The sequence below is a fragment of the Struthio camelus genome, chromosome 4 (assembly GCF_040807025.1).
Source record: "Struthio camelus isolate bStrCam1 chromosome 4, bStrCam1.hap1, whole genome shotgun sequence".
Taxonomy (NCBI): Eukaryota; Metazoa; Chordata; class Aves; order Struthioniformes; family Struthionidae; genus Struthio; species Struthio camelus.
Genome location: NC_090945.1, coordinates 3,046,732 through 3,064,942, shown reverse-complemented (window position 1 = coordinate 3,064,942; position 18,211 = coordinate 3,046,732). Strand labels below are relative to the sequence as shown.

The 18,211-nt window shown below is 45.3% G+C and overlaps 2 protein-coding genes across 3 annotated transcripts in view; both read left to right on the top strand.

Moving 5' to 3' along the window:
• Window positions 1-3,689, top strand: part of MFHAS1 (multifunctional ROCO family signaling regulator 1) — a 35,613-nt gene extending 31,924 nt beyond the window's left edge. For both annotated transcript variants that reach the window (XM_068941092.1, XM_068941093.1), the window contains exon 4: window positions 1,343-3,689. The gene's annotated coding sequence lies outside the window, so the exon portion shown is untranslated. The remainder of the gene's footprint in view (window positions 1-1,342) is intronic.
• A 2,856-nt stretch (window positions 3,690-6,545) lies between these two features.
• On the top strand, window positions 6,546-17,228 carry ERI1 (exoribonuclease 1). The gene is made up of 7 exons (XM_068941089.1): window positions 6,546-6,702; window positions 7,515-7,690; window positions 10,118-10,328; window positions 11,866-11,949; window positions 12,613-12,722; window positions 14,791-14,905; window positions 16,817-17,228. The coding sequence occupies exons 1-7, from the start codon at window positions 6,622-6,624 to the stop codon at window positions 17,057-17,059; spliced, it is 1,020 nt and encodes a 339-aa protein (XP_068797190.1). The 5' UTR covers window positions 6,546-6,621; the 3' UTR covers window positions 17,060-17,228.
• The last annotated feature ends 983 nt before the right edge of the window (window positions 17,229-18,211 follow it).

The window sequence follows — 18,211 nt, the reverse complement described above, 5'->3', positions numbered from 1 at the left end:
AATATCGGATTTAGTGTAAATCGGCCCCATGCTGTTGGGGTGCCACGTGGTGCTGGCTGCAATGAGAGCAAGGAGAGCTTTGCTGGAGGTGTCTCTGTGTATCCAGCACCCTCTGCAGGCTAGTGCCAAGGGAGTTGGGGCCCTGGCTGGAGGAGCAGACAGACGTACTGCTTTAGGAAGGGCAGTGCAAGCCTGTGTTCGTTAGGGGGAAAGCCCTGGATGAGGCTGGGGAGCCAGGACACTTCTGGGATAGGGCAAAGTTCCCCCTTTTCTCTGCGAGTAGAGCTGCTTCTCTGCAGCAAGATGAAGTCAGGGGCGTGAAGGCCTGGCTGGGTTTGCAGAGACGACATGACCTCTCATACTTGTACTGAACTGTGGGGAGGAGGGTTCCTTTTTTTTTTTTTTTTTCTTTCCTCTTCCCCTCCCCACCATCCTTCTGTGCTCGAAAAGTCTTAACCACTTTGCTGGAGGACAGTCCTGCTGCGCGCAGGCACTTCCAGAGCCAGGATCTGTCAGGCCCTGTGGGAGGTCTGAGAGATGAGGGACTTAAAATGCTTAACGTGCAGCTCTTAGTCCTTGGGGCTGTGATGGAACAGGGGCCCTCTCCCCTAGACCTGGGGTGGGCAATGCTGCTTGGCAGGCAGGCCCCACCAGGATGCGGGCTGATAGCAGGGCTGGCCAGGCCTGGGACTGCTGTGGGACGCTGTTGTGCCTCCTTTTGGTACTTGCTGATGTTGCATTGGGGTTGGTCCCCTGGCTTCTGGTCCTTCAAAATAGCCTTGCATGCAGGGATGCAACTAAAGGTGTAGTATTTCTCCTTTGCCAGGAGTTTAACTTTGGGGAGCGCAGGGCAGAATCCGTTCTGGGTGGAGATTTTAGAGACTGGGTGGAAAAAAAAAAAAAAGCAGTTGTTTCTCACTTTGAAGGGGAAAGCTGACAAATAAAAGCTTACAGCTTGGTCGGCTTATTTAGAGTGTTATTCTAGCTAGGGAGAGAGCTTGGGTTCAAAGATTTAATGTGTTGCCCATCGCTGGAGGTGGCAGGTCATTTGAACCTCTCTCACGACAGTGACAAACATTGATTGTGGCTCTGCATTGCTGCAGCAAAACCTGTTAGAAATTAGCTGTGACAGCTGGAGGGAGTGGGAGGGAGGGCAGATATCACTGAACAGGGAAGTAGCGCTAGGAAGCTCCTTTTGTTTTGAGTCTTGCTACCCGGTAGTCGTGGAGAGCCCTGATATAGTTGGAGCTCGTGTTGGAGCGTTCCCTGCTGTCACCTCCCAAGTTTGGAGGCCTCTTCCTCCTCTCTTCACTGCTACTCACCTCTCTTTCCATCCCCGTAGGAGGAAACTAGTGATTTGTTGCTGTGATGTTGCGTGGAGTAAAGAAACCACAAACTGGAATCCTTTTCCAGCCAGAGGCCTGTTTCCCAGTGTGCCCGCCTGGTCCGAGATAACGTGAGCATTGAAGGAGCAAGAGGACAAAGCAGACACCTCACCAGCTGCTCCTTGGGAGCGCAGCCCTCCTCTTGGAGCACACTGCCTCGGCAGGAGCATGGCATTACCTGGGCTTTGCAGGCGTTTGGTTCTCTCTGCGCTGAAGCCGTTACGCCAGGAGTGTGGCAATATGGAGATCAGTCTAGTCTTTGGGTCTATTTAATATGAAATGGGGATCGCTTATCCGCCCACTATTCAGTAACTGGTATAACTGTTTTCATCTGTATTTTTTTTAATATGCAAAAGCCATTTAATTTTCTATGCAGTCCAAAAATGTCTCCCATTTGCAACTGCCAAGCAGGAGATCTGCAGGAGAACCATGCCGAGTGGTTACTGGTTTTTTTGGTTTTGCTGTTGCTCTCTTAAGGATGCATCTCGGAGTCCTCCACACGGAGCACCCCCTTGCTGAGCTCCTGTCTCTCAGACCTCACTTAGCAGCTCCCAAGGTGTTCCTATCTCTCCGTGGTGTTACAGTCGCTGGCTATTTATCCTTCTAAACCCCAAAAGACAAAAACTGAGCGCGACAGAACTGGCACAGGGAATTTGAGGCAGTGCACAGTAGGGCCAGCTGGAAAAGACTGATGATTTCGCTTTGGAGTCTGGTGCCAAAGCACTTGGGCCCCAGGGATAGGGGCCCGGTGGTGGTGTTACAGAGATGCCTGAATTTAGAGCACTGCATTCGCATTCCTTCTGTGCTTGTCCCTGTTTGGAGATCTACTGAACTGTTGGACACCAGTAGGGCCTCTGTGGAGCACCCTACAGCCTTTACTGCAAGCGTGTTATGAAGAGGGCAAGAAGGACTGGGACATCACTTGTCTCCCTCTGGAGCTGGCAGTGAATTTAACTCCTTTTGAATAGGAGGAGAATGTGCTGGTAGATGCTTCCTCTGCCTAAGAGAACTGTACTGGGTTTTGCTCATCGGTTTGCAGACCCTCTCGCTTGCTGGCCAGTTTATTTTCTACCGAAACTGGTGGAGGCAGGTTTGAAAGCAGACAAGTTGCTTTGCCAACAAGTTGCTTTGCACTGCAGGGCTTTTCAGCACTCGGAGCGTGTCCTGGAGCACCTTGTGTTGTGCTCTGAAGCAGAACCTGGGATTGAAACCCGCATCCGTCCAAGTGAAACTGCCAGGATGGCAACTTGGCCTGCTGGTGGGTCTGTGCAACGCATGAGGAATTGTGTGTCCTGGAGTAACACACATCTGTTGAAGCAGAACAAGAGAGAGCCTGAAGGGTGATCCTGCGTATCCAGCCAATCTTAGGACTTGGAGATCTTGGAGACCTGTGGTAATTGCAGAGGGCCCTCAGCGATGGGACACCTCTGCTTCAACTGTGCTAAAGGCAAAAGGGTCATAGAAATAAGCTTGGATCCAACATGCTACGAGGCCAGCACTGGTCTTATTAGTCTTCTTTCAGGGTGACGCTGTTCTTTCCACGTTCTGCCTCTGCTCTGACTTTGGGGCATTCATCTTAAAGTTAAACAGAAATAGAAACTGGAATGGGATCAAACCTGCCTCTAAAATCAGCAAGAGGAGACTGTGGGATGTGGAAGCAGAGGTCGTCGCACTTCCAGCATCCCCTGTGGTATGGTTTCAAGGTGGCTGTGAAAACTCAGTAGTGCACTAGGGTGCTGCCTTCCTGGGAATCCAAGATGTGCTCAGCTGTGCTGTAGCACCAGAGAGCTTATGTGGGGCCCCCGTTCCCTTCTCTTTTCTAACCAGCTCAAAGGAAAAGTTTGCTGGAGCAGTAGGGGCCCCTCACTGCAAGCCAATAGATACAGTTTTGTTAAAGGGAACTGCAAGAAACGCTATTTAGGAGCTCATTAAGCAAGGTGGAAACCCTCCAGGTCTCTCCTGCAGAGCCAGACCCCAATGCTCGGCTGCCCTCTACCCTCTGGAACAGGATCCTGGGCTGGCATCCTTGGAGTGGTGGGGTGGCTAGAGGGAGATCCTGCACTCTAGTAAGCACAAGAGGAGCTGCCCCCCAGTGCCGCAGGGAGGCAAGCACGTGGGCCTCAGTGTAGCACTCATCACATGCTTCATGGCTCAGTTCATGGACTGTAATTGCAGGTATTTGTATAATCTACATAACTGGGCAGGACTCTGCACGCACACACATGCATGCCCAGACCTACATGCACCATGTACACCCACACATCCTTGCCAAAACAACTGAAAATAAAAGTGATCTCAAGGAGAGGCCTGGCTGTTTGCTTTGTTTTGCATGCTCTTGTGCCTCCTTGGGCCCTGCCTCTGGAAGAGCCCAGGACTAATTGTAGCTTTGATTTTTTTGAATCTGGAAGGGAGCTACTTAGGAGCCTGCTGGGATAGGCTTTTACAGGGGAGCAAGGAGCTATTTACAAGCTGCCATGCTCATTTCTTGGCTTAGGAGGGCAGCCTGGTGAGAGGGAAACATAAAACTATTAATTGTAAACGCTTGTTCTCTCTCCAGCGCCTCTCTTGGCCCCCTTGCTGAGAAAGGGGGCATATGAGCCTTCCCCCTCTGCGGCAAAGCTGGCAGCACCAGCTGTAACAGCGGAGAGGCTTTAAGGCTACAGGGAGTAAGGCAATTCCTTGGCTAGGATGACCCCTGTGAAGCACCAGGAGCCCCAGTGCACAGTGGGCCAGGCAGCTCTGCTTGATTGAGGGCACCGGGAGAAGATCAAGCAGAGCTGCTTCTAGCAGCAGACAGGGCTATGCTGGGACCTGTGCACCTACTGCTATGGCTGTCCCTGGGCTGGGGGTTTGCTGGCTGCGTCCCTGATGAGAGCCCCTGGAGCAGGCTCTGTGGGACCCTAGGTGGCACAGCCAGATAAGCTGACAGCACTGGTGGGAAAGCATGTGATCCCCACACTGGTCTGCGCCTGTGCGCAGGATGTCTGATATGCCCAACTGGTTATCTGCAGTGCTGGGAGCAGGACTGCGTTGATCCAAGATCTCTGTGCAGCGAGGGCTCAGCTACTCTTGGGGTCAGGTTGAAGCTCTCTAATTGGTGCTGCAAGGGGAGTTGCTGCCCCTCTTGTTCTGGGGCCTGGTGAGTTCCTGTTCCCGTCGCTCTGATGCCAGACCTGCCCATCAACCTTGCTTCATGCAGTATGCCTGAACAACGGGAGTGTTTTCTCTTCCTCGTTGTGCGGAAAGCATGTGTGGTCTGGACAAGAGAAGCAGCACCTTTAAAAAAAAAAAAAAAAAAAAAAAGGAAGAAAAGCACTGCAGTGTAATGTCACTGCCAAGCCCCTAGGAGCCATTGCTCTCCCTCCTACAGGCTCCTGGCAGTGGATTGGATTCTGTAAATGGTATTCAGAAACAATTTTTGGCTTCTTCAGTGAATGTGCCCTGTCCTGCCTAGAGATGGGGCCTGGCTGATGCTCCTGGAAAATGATGCTGTTTTCTGCATTGGTGGCTAATGCAGAGAAACTTCTTGTGTGGGCTTTCTCTCTGGGTGGTTTTCCTTGGTTCTGTACCTGGATAAGTGGATTTTACTCCCTTTTGCTCATTCTCTCCCATGTTTCAATTGCTCACGCTCGCACCCACGCTCCTGTAAGCACCGAGATGTGTGTTCCCAGGAGATCTGGCCAGGATCGCAGAGGACAACCCACGCTGGTGAACAAGCCCTCCTAATGTCTCTGGGGTTCCCCTTGGTTGGTGACAACAAACTAGTGTTTGGACAGGCCTTGCGTACCTGTCAGGAGTCAGTGGCTCTTACAGGGTGGCCCTTTGCATTGGGGTCTGGTTGACTTCAGTGTCCACCTGCCTGAGGCCTGGCTGCTGCCCTGGTTGGGATTCCTTGTGTGCTTGAGTCCCAGGTGTGTTTTCTGGCAGGGCTGACAAGGAAGGGCTAGTGGATGGACATGTCGCTGCCTTGCTGCCATCCTCCTTCTGCAAGGAGGACCTAAAGACCCTATGCACTCTTCAGATGTTCAAGTAGCAGTTGGTCACGAAGATCTACATGGTCTTCTTTCCCAATCTGTCGCTATCTCCTAAAACAGCTACTGCGTAAAATCTACTGTTTGCCCTCCTCTTCTCATGTTCTCCACCGTTAAATGTAGGAAATTTGTATACCAAGAGAGAGGAGCATTTGTGCCCTTGGTAAGGCACAAATGGAAAGAGCAAGAATCAATACCAGTACGCTAATAATCTGGTTATTGGGGCCTCCTCTCCCATATCTGGCAGCTCAGTTGCTGGGGAAATGCAAGGGAGCGGTCACTGTGGTAACTGGCATTCATGTGGCGGCTGTGACACCCCTGAGACCCAGCCACAAAATCTTACGGCCTGTGATTTTGGTCCTGATATATGCAGGGCTTTGGAGCACTGGGTATCCTGTGGGATTGAGCCTGCATCTCACGGGAAAGCCTAGCAAGCGCTTTCTTTTCAGAGGGCTTCTTGCTTGCCCTGTCCTTGCACGAGGTGTTGCGTCAGGGCTGCTGGGTTTCCCCACCCACGTCTCCTTTCCTGAACCCAAGAGGCAAAGCTTTCAGGAGCGTCTTTCGCAAATGACTGGGGATAGCATCAAGAGATTTGGCACAGAGCTGCCCATCTGGCCTGTTTGAGAGAGTCTGTGCGCGCGGAGCGTCTTTTTTTGGACCCATTGCCCACCCCAGCAAGGCAGGTGATTTTCTGGGAAACAACCCTTTCCCTGCTGCACCTAGGGCATTTGGTGGGTTTGGTGGCAGACAGGGAGATGCCAAGCTTTTTAGGGAGCGCCAGATGCGTGGGTGTCAGGGTAGCTGCATCAGGCAGGTGGGTGCCAAACACACCTCCGCCTCCATTGCCGCGGGAGGGAAGGGAAATCTCTGGGGATGCGTCCCAACTACCGCCCAGGGCTGTGGGAAATGCCAGCAGAGACTTAAGTTGATCTGTGGTGGCCGGGCAGGCCTCCTCCCTTTGCCTTCACCTCCTGGCTGAGAGGGCTTGTAGGGGCCACCACCTGCCAGGTCACCCACAGCACCCTGCTTGGGGATCAGGTTTGGAGGCGGGCGGGGGCGGGGGGGGCTGTTTCCAGCACCTCCCGCCAACAGCCTCCACAGGACGTTCCCGCCCTTTCTCCGAGGCCCCGCCCCGCCGCCGAGGGGGCGGGGCGAGCGCGCTCCCCGCCTCCTGCCGGGGCGCCGTTCCCCCCGCCGCCGCCGCCATGGAGGAGCATAAGGAGAACCGCCCGCAGGCCACCCTCAACGAGGCGCTGCCGCCGCCCGCCACCCCTGCCTGTCTCCCGGTAAGGGCCGTTAGGGCTGCGGCGCGCGCAAAGGGGGCGGGGGGAGGGTGAAGCGGCGCCTCAACCGCCACAACCACCCCGGGGCGAAGGGGGGTGGGCGGACGCCGGCATCGTCGCGCATGCGCGGCTTCCTTCCCCACCCCCCCCCCCCCCCGCTCGCCTAGGCGGCCGGCGCTTCTTGGCGCGTGCTGGGGACGCTCAACGCCAGCCGCGGTGACAGCGCTCCGTGCGTGCGCAGACGCCCCCCCCCCCCCGCCCCGCGCCCTCTGCTCACCCCAGTAACGGCTGGCCGTGGCCGCCTGCGCTCGAGCTGGTGCGACGCGCGCTCCTAACTTCTCCCTGAGCGGCGTGACGTTTTTCCCGCTTTTCACCCCCTAAAACGCGTCTGTCCGTCTGTCTTCATCACTTGGTAGGGGCTGTGGTTAATTCAGGTGCTGAGAGGATCTCCCGCGTCCGTTACGGCCTTGATAGCTCACACAGAGAGGCCTGGCTCTCGCCGTTGAAATTAGGACGCGTGTTCTGGCTTTCTCGCCTGTGTTTAGTATTTGGTGTGACCTCCGACTCTAGCATTTGGATCCCTTTCTTCTGTGTTTTTTTGTGAAAATCTAAACGAAAGTGGTTTTTCAGAGCAGGTTTCAGGATTGGTTTTTTTTTTTTTCCTATCTATCTATAAGCTGGTTCTCTCATTTTATTCATCGGTGAAGTGGTGTGATGTTTTACTGTGTTTTGGTGGTAAAACCACGTGTAAGTTTTAATGATCTAGCTTCTATTTTGACCTTCTTGAGTGGCCTACAGATCTTTATTTCTTCTAGGGAAAGCAGCATTGTAGGAACAACGATCAAGAAACTACTGGGAAGAAATTAACTTCCAGTTCGAGTGACTTCAGTGATCCAGTTTACAAAGAAATTGCTATCACCAATGGCTATATCAATAGAATGTCCAGAGATGAGCTCAGAAGTAAACTTGCAGAGTTCAAGCTTGAAACCAGGTAAAATTGAGTGGTAAGCCTTTCAATTTATCTTTGAGAGCAGAGCAGTGTAGCAGTAAGAGATGATTATTTAAGAAAAAAAAAAAAACACACACACACACACACAGAAACTGGAAAGAAAACAAGCCACCAAACTCCAGCTGTTTTTTTGGTGCAATCTTGATGCAGCTTTTGTTGTAGGTCTCATGTGTATATTACTGCTTAACGTGTTTCCAGAAATCTGTGTTGTCTCAAGCTGTAACACAAACAAAAGAATATGTAGCATATGTAGCTATGTAAACTTTCGCAAATTTTTTGGACGAAGTTGAAAGATGGGTTAGGAAGAACTGCAAGGTTTCTCAGGTGGTATTGCAAACCTCAAGGCACAGAAACTCAATTCAAAACATACTTATTTTTACTTACTGTTCATAGTGTGGCCCTGATATTGGCTAGAACCCCTATTGTGATAGGGCTGGAAGTTCATCAAGGCAGAGGACAAGTAGCTTTAGATGGAGAGTTTGCTAATCTGAGTAGATGAGCTGGAGAGTGTATCATAAACTGGATTTGTGTTCATCGAGGAGAAGGAAGAAAGGGCTAAGTGAATAGATGGTGGTTCCTGCTGCATAGGAAGTTCCCTGTAAGACCCTTTGATGCTGCTGTGGCCGGAGAAATTTGAAACAGTGAGAAGAAGGTCAGCTGGGAAAAACACCGTTAGCAACGGTAATAAGGATGTAGTGGGGAGGCTGGCAAAATTAAAAGCTACTCTGGAGGAAGAGGGGGTGTGAAAGATGAGTTGGAGTGAGGCTGAAAGGAGAAGTCTAGCTTTCTGGAGAAAAAGAATACTATGAGAGAATTTCCAGAGAGAAAAAAATGAAAAGAGCTGAGATGCCTTAAAAAAAAAAAAAAAAAAGGGGAGGGGTGGACAGAGGTAAGGGGAGTGCAGCCTTTTCTATCTGGCTTTTTTTTTTTATGTCTTCAGATAAATGAATTTGGGTGGACCCTCAAGGAAAAAAAAAAGTCATTACATGATAAAATTTATAGAGAAATAGGTTAGATTCATATGGCTATTCAGTACTTACTATAACTTAAAATTAACAAGCAGAAATCAAATAGCAAATGATGTATTTGTGATTTCCTAGGTTATAAATTGATATTTTTATTCAATTGTAAATGTAGAAAGCTTAGAATTTATCTTTTTAGCATAGTTAGACTTACTTTTCTTGTTTTATCAATACATTCCATTAAATTGGTCAGAATGTGTCTTGCGTGTAAAGAAGTGCAGCATCACCTCTAATGTAGTGAATTGAGTAGATTCCTGCATGCCACCTTCTCTGAGTCTTTTTTTTTTTTTTTTAAACCTAGCAGGTCATCTCCTCTTTCACCTTCTTTTTATTTATAGGTTAGATGAGAGGAAAAAGTAATTTTCCCCTCGCTCAGCTCCCATTCTATCTTAGTTTTCAATGAACTAGTCATTGAATTGAACTAGATGAATAAACCGAAGAAGGGCGGGGGGAAGTTACCTGCATTTGGAGAAGGGGCTGATGTTCTCAAAAGCAGGTTTAGTAGTTTGTGATTCCAATTTTTCCTGGTGGATCAGTGGACTACTTTTCTGTAAAATTCTGATAATACAGCTTGCTACAAGAAACTCTTTTCTAGTATGATTTCATTTGCAATGCATAACTTTAACAATTATTTTCTGCCTAGAGTAAATCAGCCTTGTTTATTGAGCTCTGGTTTTGTGTGTGGCTGTTCTGGCATCTGTACTTGTGTATTATAATGACTATGTTAAAACAATGCAGTGGATAATTTTAGTCTATAGCCACAGTGAATTCACATTGGGGTCACAGACCCCCTAGAACGAGGATCTTGACCAGAAAGGTTTTTTGACAGCTGAAGTCTAGAGTACTTCAGTTTCTTCGAGGTAGTCAAGCTCAATTTATCTGTGGGTATTTTAGCTGGATTCTGAATTAGCTGTGCCACTGATGCAGGAATACCTCAGGTGTCAGTTCAGGCAGGGGGCACAGGGAAAAGTGGATGAAGCTGTACTACTTCTGGGGCCGAAGCTGTACTTCTTCTGGGGCCAACGGTCATCTGGAAGCCATTTACCGCTTCTTTGCAACAAAAGGCTTGGGCTAGGGAGGCCTGCTAGGCTGGAGATGAATCACTACAGAGCCATTGGGATGTCTCTGTGCCCTTCTTCTCAGCCTGTCCCAAAATACCATGTTATCTAGGTGTTTTAGTTGCCTGGGGTATCCCAACCTCTGTATTATCCCAGATAACGGAGCGTTAACTGTATGGTGATGTTGAATTCAAACTTCATAAGCACTAGTGTTCAAAATTAGGTTTTAAATGATGAGCTTTTGGGTGTTAGAGATCGCTTCAGTTCTCACAGTGATGAAATAATTGATTAAATGAGTGTTACCTTTGATACTTTCCTCATTTGTTCAGAGGAGTGAAAGATGTACTGAAGAAGAGACTGAAGAACTATTATAAAAAACAGAAGCTGATGCAGAAGGAACCTATTAATGGAGATAGCTACTACGACTACATCTGTGTTGTTGACTTTGAAGCAACATGTGAGGAAGGAAACCCACCTGAATTTGTACATGAAATAATTGAGTTTCCTGTTGTCTTAGTAAACACACATACCCTGGAAATAGTAAGTGATCTAATTATGGTGTTAGTATGTTATTTTTTTTGATGCAACTTCTTTGCTTCAGAAAGTCTTAAGTTTGTTTTTAAGTAGATGTTGAACTTCATTAAAAACGCCCATTTTTTTCCTAAAGGCCTATACTCTGTGCCTATTAAATACAAACAAAACTTTCTTTCTGTTCTTAAAAAACACTAAGCAGCTGGAGTAGATCGTGCCCCTTTAAAATGTATTTTAATTTCTGTACCTGAATATTACTGAGTCCCTTCACCAATGTGACAGAACTTTGAGGTTTCTCACTCTCCTTTTTCTTTTTCCTCCTCCTTCTCCTCCACCTGATCTAAGATCCAGAAAGCACATTAAGCTGCCTTTCTAGGACTCAGGGCTGGGGGAGAATGTTCATCGCAATGAAGAATTAGCAAATTCTGTGGTCGTCTGTTTGATGCAACCCAGAAGGAACTAATGCAGAGTTCTGCAAACTGTGGCTGAATAAGCTCCGCTTGTGAGCGGGCTAGACTACTCCTAAAATCTGCCTGCAGTGGATTGGCAGCTGTTTGTCTTGCCTGGTTTTAAAAATAGCCTATAGAGATTTTGCAGCCTCGCAAGCGCTCTATTCCAGTACTTCACTTACTTGCCTTTCTTCTAGGGGGAAAAAAAAAAAAAAATTTATTGTCAAACTGAAACTGAGTGACTCAGTGAAATGGAGGAGCTGCACATTCTTCTGACTAATTTATCAGGAAGTTCTAGGAGGAGGAGGATTTCCAGTAATTGTTGTGACATAACAGCAGAGTATAGCTACATTTATGCCTCTAACAGCAGACACAGGATTGTGTGGGTCACCAAGGCTGTTTTACTGCTCATAGAATAGGAAGGTGCTTGTTTTTTCTCCATCAAAAAGGTTTTATGTAGCAGCAGCAGTTTGGGACTTTCTTTTCCATGGAACTTGCTTTTAGTTGTGTGGTGTGTGTGTGTGTTTGGTTTTTTTTTTTTTTCTTAACTGCTGAGTTTCCCAAAGTGAGATCATTGCGTTTATCTCCAGCTGGCTTGCACTGAGAGGTGTGTGACTTTCATGCAGCCTCTGAGCGGTGCAGCCTGTTACCTGTCTTGAATTACAGGTGAGCATGTAGAGATGTGATGTAACAAAAATCAGGCTTTGCTCGTGGCTTTTCTTTTTCTTTTGGGGTGTGTGTACTTTGTGTGTGTGTGCGTGTTTTTTTTTTTTTTAAATTATGTTCTCCTTTTCCCAAATCCTCCCCTTTTATTGCAGTCTTGTCCTTTTCCGCTCTTATATTTACGTCCCTACTCTTCAGTGCCTACTGGCTGAAAGGAAGGGCGTGTGCTGGTTGGAAAGCCAGCCAGCCATCCCACTGGGATCCTCATAGTGGCCAACCAGGGTACCAGGTAGGTACCAGGGAGGTACGCTGTCCTTTCTTGCCTCTAGCAGGACAAGTATCATGGATTGCCTCTCAGCTGTGGGTGAGCCAAAAACGTTGCCTTGCGGTCTACACAGTGTGCTGCTGCAAAGTGTTTGATTCTCTTGTTACAGGAGGATACCTTTCAGCAATATGTGAAGCCAGAGATTAATCCTAAACTTTCAGCATTCTGCATCAGTCTAACAGGAATCACTCAGGTAACTTATACTTTTGTGTCTTCAGACAAATATTAAAAAAAAATAGTAGTGTTGATGTTTTCAGATTTACATGGCTGTAGGACTTATTCTCTTAATTGTCTTCTCCCCACCCCCCCAGCTGTTATCCCAGAATTGATTTCACTAGGTCAATCTTTCAAGGCATTTTCAGGAGCTGCAGGGGAAAGCATTCATTCCCTAGTCTATATTTAGAAAACTTAATGGCTAGCACAGGAGTACAGGTTTTGAATTGCATCCATTCCTCTGCTTTTGTATATGTTTATATTTATTAAAAAAATGCTAGGAGTTTAGAGAGTGTTATGGGGGCTCTGGTTTGTGATCAAGCAACTTGAGCAGGGACCTGGGAAACAGGCTCAAAAATTTTAAGCCAAGTTCAACAGCTGATTAATTTGTTAGCTTTCTAGAAGTCGTGTATGGGTACGCTGTTTCGATGGTGTTCTTGTGGTGCTTTTGTTCAGAAAAATCTGACCCTTTATCTGCTTATTTTAATGAATAATATGTTTCTAAAGAGTTTTGTGAAGTCTTTTTTAGTCGAGTAACTTAGTGAGTACCTATATAACAGCATAATTCTTGCGCTGCATGTTGCTGTTCATTTTTTTTCCTGAAAATATTTCTTTTCTTTTTTTTTTTCCCCCCTCCTCTTAGGACATTGTTGATAAAGCTGATACATTTCCTCAAGTTCTGCAGAAAGTCATAGAGTGGATGAGACAGCGAGAACTGGGAACAAAGTATAGCTATTCCATGTTGACAGATGGGTATGTCCTTATGAAACCTTCAGCATACTCTAAAACTGCAAAACAATGCTTAACCTTGGTAACAGTATTGCTAAAACTGGATCATGACATGTCCATTTTTATGGCATGTTTTTAGCTTTCAGATAAGTTAGGAAAACTGAACTAGATGAGTTTGAGGTGAAGCTTGTATCCATTAGATGGCACTGTTTCTTTTCCAGCTTCCCACACTTATTTTTAATGCATGTAAATGGTGTTGAGTAGGCTGGTTTTATCCTGTTGTAATTCTCTGTACTTCCAGTTTTCATATTGCACAGTGCTATTTTCTCATGTATGTGCTATTTCAGTTCTAAGTAACTCCTATGCTTTCTGAAATCTGAGGTTTCAGTGATGGTATGATGGGTATGTGGTATGCATTAGTCTCACTGTTAGTATGTCCTGCATGCTTCATCAGAAAGCAGTAATGAATTATGCCTCATATTGAATGAGAAGAAACGGTTAGTAGAAAAAGCTCTGTTTTGGCTTAGACGACTATGGCTCTGACAAGGGGCTGACTAATGACCCTTGAACTCCTACCTGTACTGGGTCTCTCACAAGGGTCAAGGGGAAAATCAAATCCCCTAATAAGAGCAAAGTACACAGATCTTGCGATCTAGGTAGATCCATGATGTGACATTATTCTTAAAACCTTAGTGTTGTTAGAGTGTAGTTGTATATTTTGAAGCCAGAAGATACCACCTGAGCGTGATCTTCTGTCTTGCATATCACTGGCCAGGGAATTTTCTCTACTTGGTGCTTGCTTTCTAGCTGTGGAACATTACTAATCTGTTAACGTGTGCTTTTCTACTACTCTTGGAATGAGAGAAATAAGTAGCACAGGGAATTTTCAACATTAGGCTTTACTCGAGAGAAGCCTAACTGGGATCAGTAAAACACAGATAAATGTTGTAGTCTGACATGAGCGGCTTGAAAAATCATGTGTCGTAGGACATGATGCATAAGAAAAGTTGGGGTTTTTTTTGTTGGGTGGTTGTTGTTGTTGTTTTTAATTTACCTGACTTAATGGGTGGGAAAATTCTTTCACTGTAAGACCTTTTTTCTCAAAATTCCTAAAGGTTGGGACAACTCCAAATCATAGATGTCAGGTGAAGAAACGGTGTCATTGAAACGTGGTTGTGCTATTTTTGCCCAGTGTGGACAGTGATGCTGTTGAAGAACTTTAACACTAGATTTGAAGTTTATAATTTAGAGCAGGGTACACCTTAAAACTGAGGAGTTAATTAAATGTGATATTGCTTGAGTTTTAATTTGGAGAATTCTGATAAATACTCCTATTTAGCAAACTTGTTACCTGTGGTTAGGTTTGTCTTTGGAAGCAATAGTGCTAAAGCAAAACTGCTACAAGACCGGTTATATTACTTTGCTTAGGAGAATGTGTCTTGAGTACCCCTCCAGGGTAAGCCCTCGGTGATATTCCTCAAGGAAAATAGTTGTAATGAGATTTCCCTATCGTATAGGAGAGATTCTTGCAGCTGTCTGCACAGAGGGAGGGAAAAAAAGACTTTATTTTTGCTTAAAGCTTACAAACTTGTTTGAGTGACTCCCTTCAGAAAGGAAGGCTAGAAGTACTATGGGGTTATGGCTTCATCTCCTTTCCATAAAGGTCTGGCTCTCCTAAGAGTAAGCACAATCTTGTTTCAGTGCCTGAAGTTAGAGACACATGTGTACCAGAGTGATCAGGGAAACTAAAGTGTCTCCTGCTTCCCTGAGGGCTGTATAAACCTCTGGCTTATTGGCTATCCTGGAGCAGATGTCGGTAGGGAAGTTGGCATGATATTTTTTGTTTCAGCCATTCTGGACCTGAAACCATCCTAGAGAAAATTTTGCTGACATGGGTATTTGTTTTCCCTTTGATTAACAAGTTCACGTTGAAAAATTTCTTACCTTGCCTACTGAGAGAATGCTTTTCCTAGCCTAAGCTGTTTTCCTTCAGTCCTTTGTGCTACAGCTGTGCAATACGTAGACCGGAGGGCATCTGAATTAATCATTAATAATGTCTTTCTCTTTTCTCTCTTCTCTTTGGCTTTTCAAGATCCTGGGATATGAGTAAATTTTTGAATATCCAGTGCCGTATTAGCCGTATCAAATATCCTTCTTTTGCGAAAAGGTGGATCAATATTCGCAAATCGTATGGGAACTTCTATAAGGTTTGTATAGACTGTTGTTTCTCTCGTGGGAAAACTTGGTTCAAGTCTTACATGCCCTGTTGTGCCTGTAATCTTTACTTGTGTGGTGCAAAAGTATAGTACGTAAATTAGATGCCTGTGGCCTAATTTCCAAATGTGCTTCATTCCTGAATCTCTCATTTTACTACTTGAAAGTGGTATCATCTACTGGAGTAATTGAACTACTGCATTTTAATTTTGTATTTGAGAATCAGGAGATGTGTTCATTGTTACTTGAAGAATTGTTTAAAAATGTCATACTGGTGCTCATAGATCAAGTGCGTCTTAAGCTAGTTCATCTGAAAAGTCTTGGTATTGATTTTGCAGTTATTGCTTCCTGTTCTCACATAGTACGCTACAAAACTAATCCTTAGTACTAATCTCGTGTACCTCCACTTTTGACAAAGAATAACAGGGAAGGGAAAAAATTAGGACATATCTACAGGTTGCATCAGATTGTCAAGACAAAAGTAGTAGCAAATTCAGTGCTGGACCTTATTGCTGCTTTCTATTGCTGTCACATTGCCAGAGAGCTCGTTGTTGGAGATCCTAGTGAATGCCAGGTCAGCGTAGCTAAACCATTTGTTTGAATATGATTTGGGCTTGGCTTACAATCAGCTCTTGAAGGGTGGTGGTGTACTAAATGCAACTGCTAGGAAGAGGAGATTGACGTTTAATAAGAGAAGAGCTTTACTTTCTCCTTGGAGATATTACAGGGTTATCCCATTTCCCCCTCTATTATGCCTTCTCTTCAGGACCTTTCCCACTGCAAGCACATGTCAGAACACAAAACAATCTTATTAGTCCTATCAGCTTTAAACCAGATATGTCTACTTCTCTCCCCTCTATTTAGCAGTGAGATTACTGCTCTGTTAAAGCCATTGAAAATTATAACTTAGAATGAATCAAATTTTTTTTTTTACTTTGTATAATTTTTTTAATTCAAAAATGTGTAGCATTTACAGTTGTTCAGTGCTTCTGTCTAGCTGTTATGTGCTCCTATTGAATCTGCTAAGTAATAATGGGTTTAAAAACTTGTGGCAAAGAATGTATTGTAACCCTCCGGTGGACAAGAAATATCCCACAGCTTATGGGTATGTCTCCCCTGACAGCACTGTGGGTGTTGCTATGAAAATGGCATGTTGCCAGATTGTTGCAGCTATGTTGTTGCTGTCCTGCCTAGCTATTAAATCTAGCAGTATGGTACAGCATCCTGCAACTTGTAGTGCCCTCCACACCCCCAAGAGAACAAGCTTGATATCCTTTTGCTTTTCTTCGGCCTTTCCTGAGAACAGATGTATGTTTAGTAGTTAATCCAGTGAGGAGGTGGGGCTTTTGCTAGTGTAGCACTTTCTGTGGGTAACACAGTTAAACTTCCTTGTCTGTCCATGCTGTTGGTCATCCAAGTAAACGGGGGCTACTGTAAGTGCTGCCAGTCTCCTCTAGTGGTTGGAGATATTCGGAACCTTGATGTCAGTGAGAATCAGGAGGATTCTGCTTTTTAATTGCTTGGCATTTTAAAAAATTTTCCCTTCGCAATGCCACTTTGGTAGGTTTCACAAGCCTTAAAGAGGAATTGCTCTCTAGACCACAATTTCCACTGTTGTCAGTTTTGGCACGTCTTGAACTGGTGCTGGTAGTGGTGAGAGTAACTTGAGATCATCCTGAGTCTAGACAAAATCTTGTTGACTGTGCCTTCTCTGAAAAAATGAGTATATCTCACCCAGGTGTTTTGAAGTGTAATTGTTAATGATCTAACAAAAGACAACATAAAACTTTTATGTGGTACTTAAAATCTGCATACATTTCTATTGCATTGTGTTAGATGAAAAAGGCTTGGTTTAAAAAAAAAAAAAAATCTAATTCTGGAATGTGGTTCACTTTCTCCATCAGGTTCCTAGGAACCAGACCAAGCTGACAATCATGCTTGAAAAGCTGGGGATGAACTATGATGGGAGGCCTCACAGTGGACTTGATGACTCTAAAAACATTGCAAGGATAGCTATAAGGATGCTGCAGGATGGCTGTGAACTGCGTGTGAATGAGAGAATGCATGCTGGGCAGCTCATGACGGTCTCCTCCTCAGCCCCCTTAGAGGGAGCCCCTGCTCCACAGATGCCCCGCTTTAGAAACTAGCAGTTCAGGGTTTCTGTGTTTTGAGCTGCTGAAAAATACCTGCAACAGACTGTTAACAGCTTATTGAAAAGCCACCTCTGTGAACCTGTCTGCAGTGCAGAATCTGAAAGCACCTTAAGTAAAGGTCTCTGTTGAAATAAAGAGAAGTATGGAAGCTCTTTGAAGCCTACGTTACAGCATTTTTTTAATACTTTTTTTAAGTCACTTTCATTTTTCTAACAATAAGGCTGATATTTGGAATCCAGACCAAGCGTTCAGTTTTAAGAGCATATTGCTTAAACAAATGTAAAAATTCTCTGGGCCAATGTACTACTGATCCACCCCAGCCCATGGGTAATACTAGTTCATTATGCTTTACTCTAATGACATCTAGCATCTGATTATTCATTGCACACAAAAAGTCATTGCTGGAAGAATTGAAATGGAGATTGTCCAGGCTGACGTTTCCTGATAAGGCACTCCTGATGGGGCTCCTGCTGATAATTCTTTTTATGAAGTCTAGAAGTGGGAGTGGTACATCAATTTCTTTTAATTTTTTTTTTAAAGGAATATGCTTGTCTGCTTCCACCTCAAATATAAGAGCTGTGTGTTGAATAAAAAAATGTAACTAATCCTTTAAAAAGAAGAGATTCTGTGGGACTTCATGTCAGTTGTCGTGCTTCCTATTCCTGCTGCACTCAAGCTAAAGCAAATGAAGAGCAGCTATTTAGATGCTGTCAGCCATCCGGACTTAAAAGTGAGGGAAGTAAAAATACATTCAAAATATACCGGATGACCAAAATTATGTGCTACGTGGATATTACCTAAAACAAAACAAGACACTTCTGGTTTATGGTTAGACATGTTCAACTATTTTTTTTTTTTGGTGCCTTCCCCTACCTCTGCTATCATGAAACTATGCCTTTATCTCAAAATCTGGTACTAGAAGATGAATATAGTTTTATTAGTGAAGGCCACATCTAATTATTACCTTATTTCTGCATTCCTACTAACCCACAGGTAACATAATGCTCATATGAGGCCAAGGTGTTAATTTAGTTTGTCTCAGTGGGCTGTGTCATGAAACCCAATATTAATAGGATCAGCCTTGCACTAGAGTGGCTTGTTCTGAAAAGCAGAACAATGTGTTCTGACTGCTTTTAAAGGAAAAAA